This window comes from Pelobates fuscus, chromosome 2 (genome assembly GCF_036172605.1).
Source record: "Pelobates fuscus isolate aPelFus1 chromosome 2, aPelFus1.pri, whole genome shotgun sequence".
Classification (NCBI taxonomy): Eukaryota; Metazoa; Chordata; class Amphibia; order Anura; family Pelobatidae; genus Pelobates; species Pelobates fuscus.
In genome coordinates, this window is record NC_086318.1 from 36,603,195 (window position 1) to 36,615,223 (window position 12,029).

The 12,029-nt window shown below is 37.5% G+C and overlaps 1 protein-coding gene across 1 annotated transcript in view; it reads right to left on the reverse strand.

Annotated features, from left to right (window-relative positions):
* The window catches only part of RHAG (Rh associated glycoprotein), a 48,273-nt gene that overhangs the window by 19,349 nt on the left and 16,895 nt on the right, over positions 1–12,029 (reverse strand). The window contains exons 2-6 of the mRNA XM_063440847.1: positions 8,306–8,489; positions 7,231–7,378; positions 5,936–6,083; positions 2,164–2,330; positions 1,519–1,656 (exon numbers count right to left, since the gene is read on the reverse strand). Of these exons, the coding sequence (XP_063296917.1) occupies positions 1,519–1,656; positions 2,164–2,330; positions 5,936–6,083; positions 7,231–7,378; positions 8,306–8,489 (785 nt within the window). The remainder of the gene's footprint in view (positions 1–1,518; positions 1,657–2,163; positions 2,331–5,935; positions 6,084–7,230; positions 7,379–8,305; positions 8,490–12,029) is intronic.

A 12,029-nucleotide genomic window follows, 5' to 3' on the forward strand; every position in this document is an offset into this window, starting at 1 on the left:
TACTATTCGATAGCTGACAAAATATGGGGAATATAAAGAGCTTTCCATAGCTCATTCTGTGATGAGCCATCCATGGGTGAATATTGATTATTTTTTTAATGCAAGAGGTTTAGTAAGGAATATTTTGGCACAATAAGGATATAAAGCAGTTCAAATAGGAAAAGTAACAGATAAATGCATAAAAAAAGAAAAACATATATACTTTTTACAAATCACCCCCATACTCTTAGATGCAATTATCTTTTCCAGAGTGTGATCCCACAATGCACTGGTTGCATTAAAATATACAGACACTCCTCAATTACTGACCGGATTCCGTTCCAATGACCTGGTCGTAGAACGAATTGGTCCGTAAGTGAGGAGTTAAGGGATTCCCTGCTCTGGTGCGCTTGTCAATGTTTAGGGAAATTTCCCTGAACATGGAAGAACGCACCAGAGCAAGGAAACCCTCTAATCTATGTTCAGGGAAATTTCCCCCGAACAAAGATTTAAGGGATTCCCTGCTCTGGTGCGCATGTCTGTATTCAAGGACATTTCCCCGAACATAGACAAATGCACAAAAGCAGGGAATCCCTCTAATCTATGCTCTGGGAAATGTCACCAAACATAGATTAGAAGGATTCCCTGCTCTGTTGCATTCGTCTATATTCAGGGAAATTTCCCCAAACATAGAAGAACACAGAAGAGCAGGGAATCCTTTTAATTCCCATGACGGCTCGCACTAACCACCCCGCGACAAAGCTGGTCGTTCAAGTGCAAGCTGTCGTAAAACAGATAGGTCACAAAATGAGGACCACCTGTACTTCACTCTTGGTTTGCAAGCAGTACATTGTAGTTTCCCCTGTATACATTATTCTCCCCGGGAGCAGAAAGAAACCCAATACATTGACAAAATAAAATATAAAATATAGTTACTTAATAACATAGGCTGAAAAAAGGCATGTGTCCATCAAATTAAGCCTTTCTCACATAGGTTTTTGCTGTTGATCCAAAAGAACTTCCAATTTTGCAACAAACTAGAAGTAAATTCCTTCTTGACCCCAGAATGGCCGTCAGATTTATCCTTGGATCAAGAAGCTATTACCCCACAAATTAAAAATGATATCTCTGAATATAATGTTTTTGCAAGGATGCATCCAGTTGCTCTTTAAACATCTGTGCAGACTCTGATAAAACCCCTTCTTCAGGCAGAGAATTCCACATCCTTATTATTCTTATTGTAAAAAATCCTTTTCTTTGCCAGGCTTAGACTAAATCTATTTTTTTCCAATCTAAACGCATGATCTCATGTCTTATGTATAGTTCTGTTTTTGAGTAGATTTCCAGAAATTGGTTTGTATTGGTCTGAAATATATTTGTATAATGGGGTCATAGCTCCTATGAGGCACTAATTTTCTAAACTAAAGAATTTTAAAATATAAAATCGTACTAAATAAATAAGCAACTTTACTTTTGATTTACATGTTGTTGGAAACAAATATCTATTATATGTGAATCTGTTTTTACATGAATACTTACAGTTAAGAATTTAAAGCCGATGGTGGAAACTATCCCAGCAATGAAGCCAATTATCATAGCTCCAAATGGACCAATATTCATATCAGCACAGGTTCCTACGGCAACACCTCCTGCCAAGGTTGCATTCTGAATATGAACCTGTATTAATAATATAAAACTGTATGTTAATGAAATGGATGGTACTTAAAAAAAGGTTCCTAGCCAACAGATCAAATAATAATCATGATGATAGGTCACAAATATAATCACTATAATGATAATATAATCACTAGCATTTGTCTGGTACTTTTTATTCCAACTGTTTATCTTTTCTTTTACTAGAATGAATTCAGTACAATAAAAAGCAAGTAGGGCAAAATTTGTCTAGATCAAATAATTATCACAAAACAAATGAAGCAACTTCATTTTGTTTGTTTTGTGATTCGGTCATATTACGTAAGTTGGAGGAATAGCCTAAAAACACAAATTCGGACAAATCGCAATTAGTTTAAAACAAAATAACGTTTATTTAGTCTATTAATAATATACCGTTCTAGGATTGATACATACATGGTTATATTTAATTTATATCCCAATTTATACCATGTGGTCAAGATTTTTGTCCATTATCCACAGATCATTGTGGAATTATAGTTGTTTACTTGCCATGTCTAATTTGCCTTTGTGTTCCAACAAGCTGGAGAAAGCATATGCCGTAAGCACACAAGCTGCCAGAGAGAAGTATGTATTGATAATGGCCATCTCCTGAGGTTGTCCATGTTCAGCAATAGCAGAATTAAAACTCGGCCAGAACATCCAAAGGAAAAGGGTTCCTGTGCAAGAATAAAAACAATCATTTTAATGTTAAATTAAATGATAACATGACTTACTGCAGACCTGGCAAATTTTCTTCTCTACTTGGTACTCTTCACTTCAACTATACCTTGTCACAATTTTGCTTGAGCAGGCTTCTCTCCAAACATTTTGCTCCTAATAAACCAAATGTGTTTGTTTCTCTTTTCGACTGTGTTTACTGTATACTCATTATATCTCTGTTATATTCTTATACCCTTTGATCACAAAGCAAATTATACCTCCAGATTGCCAGCTCATGGGTTGTCTTACGTAGTACCTGGTAGAAGACACTATATGTGTTAAATTAAAGCCCAATGTGCAGGGTGATAAACTCATCTGTTTCTGGTTTTCTAATTATATAGTGCTTTTGCTATAAATCCAAAAACACTCTTGATAACAGCAGTATATATGAACTAGAAAATAAAATAACAAATTATTTGTTAGTTGCAAAGGTTAGTATAGCAAGTTAATAAACAGCTCATACATTTTAACTCTATGGAAAGGCTGACATCTAGGGGCAATTAGTGTAATTACTGCTATACGTGATCTCAATATTTTTTATTATTTTTACTGCATGCAAATAATAATACGTAGGAACCCATGATAAAGTGAGCTCTCTGGTAGTATTATTGGCATTTATATGGCATCAACATATTCCACAACGCTTTACAATTATAGATGGGGGATATGAAGATGGCCCCGATCAAACAAGCTTACAATCTACAAGGATTCAAGGTAGTATATCTTTAAGTGTCCAAGGATATGTACTGGTGAGGTGGTATGACTAAGATTTAACCATGGATTTTAAGGCAGTTACTGCTGCTCTAACCAGATGATATAGTATAGTTATAAGGTATCTGTGTAGTGTGGGGTCTTTGAAGTGGGGCTGTGAAATAACAAAAAGGTCTATGGAGATGTCTGAAACATAGAGTAGCAGGAGAAAGAAGAGCCATTTGCAAAGGAATAATAAACATTTTCAGCAATGCCACCTGAAAGATAAAATTTGGATGGAGATGAGGAGATGCAAAGGATAAGAGGCAGGCAACGAGAATAGCCAGGTCACGATACCAGAAATCAGGTGGTCAAAATACAAGCCAAGTCAAGGAGCCAGAGAAAAGGGAAGTCTAATGCCAAGCAGAGTCAATACACAGAAATAACAATACAATCACAAGGAGAACCAAATAGCACTAAGGGGAACACAAGGAACCACAATAGGGCACGGAACAAAGTAAAGTGCACCCCTTTTATACGGAAGCATCTTTTGCTTTAAGACCATACCCCCAAAATGTTCTGGGCCTGTATTGATGACGCGAGACAGTGTCACTGACATCATGATGTCTACGCATATGCGCCGTGTCATGAAAAGGGGCGTGATTCCAGCATCCAGGGTGTGACATGTCAAACACATGAGAGAAGCCGGCGTTGATGCCTGCACTACGTGGGCGTGAAGGAGTAAGGTAAGAGATTGTGACAGTGTGTCAGTGAGATTGTCTGTCAGTGAGCCTATCTGTGTGCATCAGTGAGCTTATGTGTATCAATGAGATTGGCTGTCTGTGAGCCTGTGTATCAATAAGCTTGTGTGCTTGTGCCAGTGAGATTGTCTGGGTCTGAATGTGAATATGCTTACTGTATAATTTCATTATTTACCCTGAAAGGACCAATATTTTGAATTAGAAACAAAAAAAAATATTAATTATAATTATATATACACAGACACACAAGCACATAGAATGACTTATGGGACTGGTATCAATCCTTGGTGGTCTGATGGTGGTTCAGAGGAATCCCTGGTGGTCCAGTGGACTCCCTAGTAGTCCAGTGGGCTCCTGATGAAGCCACAGATCTTCCGGTCTGGTGCTCTTGAGGGCAAAAGTTTGGAGGCTGCGAAACCCAGCACCTGCTCTCTCATTTCCTTACAGAGTGACAGAACCACCAGGGACAGCAATTTCACAATGAACAACAACCAGTGAAGCATTTCTAAAGAATTCAAGGAGATCTTTTGATCTACTTGTCAGCTCAAGGTGGGAAGGATGATCAATGCAGGTGCTCCAGTCTCATACAGGGTTGATTAATTCTCATGGGCACTCGTGTTTTTTTAAGGGATATCTCCTCCATAAACTGTTACCCAATCTTTATAGGTATGAACAACTATTTAACTAAAGATTGTCAATAGTCTCTAAACTTTACAAGTGTTCAATTATATAGATATTTGGCAAATATACATTATACGCTACATACTATACATACTATATATACACTAATTAGCCAGAACATTAAAACCACCTAATCCAAATATGCATAATATCAAGCACCTCTTGCTGCTAAAACAACTCTGATGCATTGAGGCTTTGACTTCACAAAACATTTGAACGTATCCTGTGGTATCTGGTACCAAGACATTATCAGGAGATCCTTTAAGTCCTGCAAGGTGTGGAATCCAATAATCAGACTTGTTGTTCCAGCACATCCCACAGATGCTTAATCAGATTGAGATCTAGGGAATTTGGAGGCCAAGACAACACCTTGAACTGTTTGTCATGTTCCTCAAACTATTCCTGAACAATTTTTGCAGAGTGGCAGTGTGCATTTCCCTGCATTACCCTGCTGAAAGAGCCTTTGCCATCAGGGAAAACCATTGCCACGAAGGAGTGTATGTGATCTCTAGGCAGGTGGTATGTGTCAAAGTAACATCCAAATGAATTCCAGGACCCAAGGTTTCCCAGCAGGAATATTGCCCAGAACATAACACTGCCTCCGTCGCCCTGCTTTCTACTCATAGTGCATACTGTTGCCCTACCTTCCCTAGGTAAAGGATGCAAACATACCCGTCCATGAAACTGATCTAAACGGAAATGGGATTCACCAGACCAGGCAACCTTCTTCCATTGAGAACTTCATCCATGGTCCACTCACTTGAAGGCGCTTTTAGCAATTTGAGCTACAGTAGCTTTTCTGTGTGATTGAACAAGACGGGCTATCCTTCACTCCACAGTGAGCCTTGGGCACCAATGACCCTGATGCCTGTTTACTGATTGTCCTTCCTTTCACCACTTTGATAGCTACTAACCACTGCATATTGGGAACATCCCACATGTCTTGTGATTTTAGAGATTCTCTGTCCCAGACATCTAGCAGTCACTATTTGGCCCCTATCAAATTATCTCATATATTTTTACTTGTCGCTTTTTTCTGCTTTCAACACATACAATTCAAGAGCTGACTGTTCAATTGCTGCCTAATATATTTCACCCCTTGACAGGTGCCAACAATATAATCATCAGTTAATGGTTTTAATATTGTGGCTGATCAGTGTGTGTATATGTTTATGTGTGTGTCATTATTATTATATGTTTGTTTTGCTTTTTTTTGTTGTTTTGTGTTTGGTATATGGATTATACACCAGTAAACTTTAGAATTAAAATTACATGCATTTATATTTTAATGCACAGAGTGTGATCATGATGAAGAATGGGTGCGCTCAATTCACTTTTTTGAATTAATTTTTTTAGGAGACTTGCTTTCAACTTTATATCTTATTCTACCAATTACAATAAGAATGCACCAAACAATAGTGATTTCTTACCAATCATTGCAAATAAATCAGAGTGATAAACAGATCCTTCATTGGTATGGCCATTTTTTAGGCTTGGGCGATATAAAACAGCAGCAGCTGCTAAACCAAAGTAAGCTCCAAAGGCATGGATGGTCATGGAGGCACCAATATCACTGGCCTGTGAATCAGAACACATACAAATCCATTACTTATTAAACTTATGCCCAGTTGTTCTCGTATGAAATTGAATCACACATTATGGGACATTTTGTGTTCCCCTTCAAATTCACATTCATTTACCTCACTCAGGTTGTTGCAATGCTGGAAACAAGTGAGGTAGAGCTGCTCATTCCACAATTGGAGGCTTTCCTTCCTGCACCTGTGGCTCTCCTAAATTTAACTGCTAACATTTTCAGATCAGGGTATTTTTTTAGCTGAATCCTCTGTGGGCTAAGGGTTGTGGGAGTGAGACTCATTTCTTAATGGTAGCCTTTAGTATATGATCAAAAACACTGAATGCTCTGTAATTTATTATCAGTTGGGAGGTTCCCTTTCTTGGTTTCCTCTCATTTCTTTATTCTTTTTTTCTGTTGATAAAGGGACACTATAGTCACTAAAACAATGCCAGCTTAATTAAGCAGTTTTTGTGTATCGATCATGCCACTGAAGTCTCACTGCTCAATTATCTGCCATTTAGGAGTTAAATCATTTTTGTTCCTGTCCATGCAGCCCTGGTCACACCTCCCTTGGCTGTGACTCACACAGCTTGCATGGAAACAAAATGGTTTCATTTTCAAACAGATGTAAACTTACTTTAGATGTTTTTTTATCTCCTGCTCTGTTAATTGAACTTTAATCACACACAGGAGGCTTCTGCAAGGTCTAGCAAGCTATTAACAGAGCAGGAGTTAATACATTATAAATTAAACAGAATTAATAATACAGGAAGTGTAAACATTACATCTCTCTTTACAGGAAGTGTTTAGGAAGGCTGTGTAAGTTACATGTAGGGAGGTGTGCTTAGGGCTGAATAAACAAAGTCATTTAACTCCTAAATGGCAGCTGAATGATCATTGAGACTGCAGGGGCATGCTCTATGCACCAAAACTGCTTCATTAAGCTAAAGTTGTTTCTGTGACTATAGTGTCACTTTAACTATAGGGTTATGCCCACAATAGTTTGATACTATCCACAATAACATATTATTTTTATTTACTTTAGTGTTTAGCAAAATAATCAGTTTTTCTCTCTAAATAAATATAACCTTTTCATGACATGTATACGTTAAGATTGAAAAGGGTAAATTAAAAAAAAATAGAACTTACTCCTAGGAAACTAACAAGATGTTCATTGCAAGCAAACACCGCAATTTCTATGATTGCCATGATCAGCATTTGTACTGGACTTGTCTTCCCCAGCACAGCTCCAAACGAAATCAATACAGTTGCAGTACTGAAGTCAGCATTTATCATACTGCAAAGCCAAGATAAAGAAAAGTTAGTATTGCACCTGTAACTCACCACAGCAACACCCGCATATCGTACATGACACCCACACTTCCTGCAATTTACATTAGCTACGTGACTCATTTTTTATAGTAAGACACACAAATCACCCATCTGGTACCCTCTATACATACATTATTCTAGAGTAACTCCATATTGCTTTCACATCACACAGCATCCTTTAGGCAAGGGGTGAGAAAATCCTGATGTTGTCGACTACATCTACTATAATGTTCTTACAGCCATAATGCTGGCACTGCATATGGGGAGATGTAGTTTGCAACATCTGGGGTGCCTACCCTTGTGTTTAGTCACTAATATCAATATTACATTATACAGAGCAAGACATACATGATGCTGACAACACATACAGAATGAATCTATTAACCAACTACAAGAAACACATAACATCTAAATCATCAAAACATTAAACCAATATCTTTATATGTCTTCACAATGGTACCCTCACATGAATAGTACACATTAGTTACTCCCTATCATATGTTTTACACTTATTACACCCCAATAGCACCAATCAGTCACCCTAATGACATCCACAACAAACATTCCTCTGATTCAGAACCATGACACCCACAAACCACCCACACGACATCCATAAGTTACTATATAAATGAATTCCTTATGTATTCACTATATCTCTTTTTAACTGAACTAGAGTGTATTTTTTTGTGTGCGTGTTGATAAGCTGTGGAATAATATACTTAATCAAAATGTGTAGCTGAAGAAGCCACCTCCTAAAAAGGTACTTACATTTTCCGATGTAGAAGAGGCATATTAGTGGAAATTTAATGTAAATATAAACTTTATACCTTACTGTTTACAAAAAAACATAGAATGTAACATTTATATACACATTATGGGTGATAAAACATACGTCAGTATATTAATGTTGATTTTCCCATCATGAAGATGCCACAAGCCTTGCATTAGGGTTCCCCATTGAAGACCCAAAGCCGCAATGAGCAAGTTGATGCCAACACTGCTAAATCCATATCTTTTTAAGAATGTCATTAGGAAACCAAAGCCAACAAAAATCATGACATGGACATCTTGAAATACTGCAAAAGTAAAAATTGACTGTTTAGAAGAAAGGTAGGATTGAGCAATATCAATTACACACCATAATTAGCAATGTTTCTTAGGCGATCCATCATTCATTTATGATTTTCATTGCTAACACCATTCACAGATTATGATATTATGTATTATGTAGGACTAATTTAATTAAAACAAACAGCACAATATGCACGTGTTTTTCCAAGGAAATAAAAGTTTCATGTATTTACGTTCATTTATCTTACAGTACACAGAATAGACCTAAATGTCAAAGAATTGTGTTGATATTTTCTATTAGGTGAAATACTCTTCTGAACCACTTTCTACCCACTTGAGGTATTACTTATACAGGGTTATTGACTAAAGTCTGAATGACCTTGTACTGAATGGGACAAAATTGGGTTCTACAGGGCCACTCGGACTGCAAATTCTATATATTGTTCACAACATTTAACGTCTGTATTTTGTAACTCCAAATGAGCGTTAGTCTGGTCTGGATTTCACCTAGACTGAATACAACTGGACAGTTGAAATCTGGACCCAAATGCTTCAAATCCAGGCCTGGATGCTTAAATGGCCGGATTTAAAAAAAATCAGAACAAAATAACTCCTATTAGGGTAAAGGGAAGTAGGTAGAGTTGTTATATTTAGTGTCTTAGGGACTGGGGGGAGGGGATAGAAAATGGAACCAATTTTGGGGTAATTGTATGTTTACCTCTTGAATATTTTATAAGTGTTGGTTGGGGTGGGCGGAGCACACTATTTCCCCTCTGTATTATAATAAAATCCACACCTGCTTTGGTGCTTCGTTCAAGGGCCCTATTTAGCCTTGACCTGCAGAGAGTCCTAGAGGGAAATAGTTCCCAAGTAAGGGGATTGATCTCATAAGAGCAAGCATTAGACTGCTAGAGTAGGACCTGCCAAGAATGGGGTACATTGACGTTGTGGCAGGCTTATGCAATGTATGATCATATAATGTAACTAAACCCCCTTTCTCTTTTGCCCAGGTGAGGTGTTTTTAAATAAAATTATTACAATCTGTGAGACATGAAATCGCTATTTAGTGAATGAGCGGGTGCGCTAAATTGTGTATTTTGTATGTTATATATAAAACCAATTTATCTACGTGCTGCTCATTGACATTGTTCATAACATATGATCATTTCATGAGGTTTTATTTTACTCTTGCACAGATTTTCCATGTTGACTTACTATGTTCCATAACGTTGTAATAGATTTGAATATGCAAATTCCAAACTAACTAAAATAGATTTTTCCAACATACTGTAACCTTGTCCCCATGTTTTTTTTCCACACTCTTACAGCAAGATTGACACAAGAAACACTTCAGAGATTTCAATCATAAATATATCAATTCTAAATACTTACGTTATGAATTTATTATCGAACCATAGAAACATAGAAAGAGACGGCAGATAAGAACCATTTGGCCCATGTAGTCTGCCTATTTTTTTTTCAAAATACTTTTTAGTCACTTAGCTAATCTTGTATCTAGGATAGCCTTATGCCTATCCCACACATGCTTAAACACCCTCACTGTGATAACCTCTACCACTTCATCTGTAAGGCTATTCCATGCATCCACTACCCTCTCTGTAAAGTAATACTTCCTGAAATTATTTTTAAACCTTTGCCTCTCTAATTTATAACTATGTCCTCTTGTTGTGGTAGTTTTTCTTCTTTTAAATACAGTCTCCTCCTTTACTGAGTTGATTCCCTTTAAGTATTTAAATGTTTCTATCATATCCCTCCTGTGTTGTCTTTCCTCCAAGCTATTATGAATTTAAAAAAAATATATGCAAATGTGCTAAGAATATCCTTTATGCACCAAACAGACGTGTACTTAGTTAACATGCACGCCAAAAAATCCCCCAAAACAAAATTTTTGTATCTTCCTCTGCATGACCCAAAACACCCTTTTTTAATTGAAATTACACAATAACATGCATGTACTGACAGCCATGTACACATATACTACATACTTGATATATTCATGTAAACACATGCATTCACATTAACAAGCATAGACGCATATACACAGACATACATGCTGGTATAAATACACACAGACTCATAGGTACCTGCTCTGGTGGGAGGGGCTGCACTGTGCATCCTCCTGTGGCTTGTCACCCGGGATGTACTGCACCCCCACCCATTAAGTGTGCTACTGCAACCAAGTCATACATAACCGTCCGAGAGATAGATAGATATATTCTATCTAGATAAATAGATCAAAAGATAGATAGATAGATAGATAGATAGATAGATAGATAGATAGATAGACAGGTAAGCAATATATTAACCTACATGAAATGCAAGAATCAGAGAATTACAAAAATACCCTTTCCTGCTAGTGAGTAAATAAAGATTATTATTTACCCATCTCTCTTCTTTTCTATAAGAGAGCTGTAGTAAGCATTCTCACAAATTGTTAAGAGCAGAGATTTCACACTCAAATCAATTTGTTCTGCTTCTTCATGCTCATTACACCTTTGATTGGCTTCCATTTGTAACAATCCAAGTACATGTTCAATTCCTAGTTGTTTTGACTAATGAAAACATACACAAGAATAACATCAATGCACACAAATAACATGAATACCTTACTTCAAAACCTCTAACACCAATGATCAATTGCTTAATCAGCGTTGTTCTTACTCATTACATTATGCATATTGTTAGTGGTTTCCAATCTACTCTAATAGTTCATACATGGTCTGCTTGCTACACTTCAGTGTTCGATGAAGACGGCACCATAACGTACACAAGACAATGACACTGTTAGAGCAGGTGTTTGCAGAGGTTGAGAGATATTTTTTCTTAATACCTACTGTAACGGACCGTTTCACTTACAAGAGGATAAAACCCAGTTTAGGCGATAATCCCCTTTCCAGATGCACAGGCAGCTACTGCAAACACTCCCGACTGGAGACACACGAACACTGGAACAGCTGAACAACAAAAGCATATGAATTCTCTAAAGCCTCTGAATGCTGTAGACAGTTGAATAGGAACCATACGAATAGGCTTGTACTCCTAGCAGTCAACTGGAACAGCATGCAATAAATCCTTCCCCCAATAATGAGACGACACATCACTTTGAGGGTAAAACAGGAACTCTGGACTGGGACACCCAGCCTGGCTTTTATTACAAACAGGTACATACAGGACACTCCCAGGGGGAGGATGAAATTAACCAATCACATGGATGTACCTCCCACACATTTCCTCCCCTTAGATTAACACTTAATATAATTATACCGTACACCCTTTTCCCCAATTCCTGGATGTACCCCAAATACATATGATACACCCTTATAGTCCGTATTCAGGGGGACAACATATTCAAAAATCAGGTCATTCGGATGAACGGTTCGGGAGATATGGGGTTCCAAAGATTTGACCGACCGCATGGGTAAAGTATCCGAAAACAGTTCCATGCATTTTGGCCCTGCGGTCGATCACAGAAAAGGGAACGAAACAGACGAATTGCCTGGGTTATGGAGCCTAAGGGGAATTCG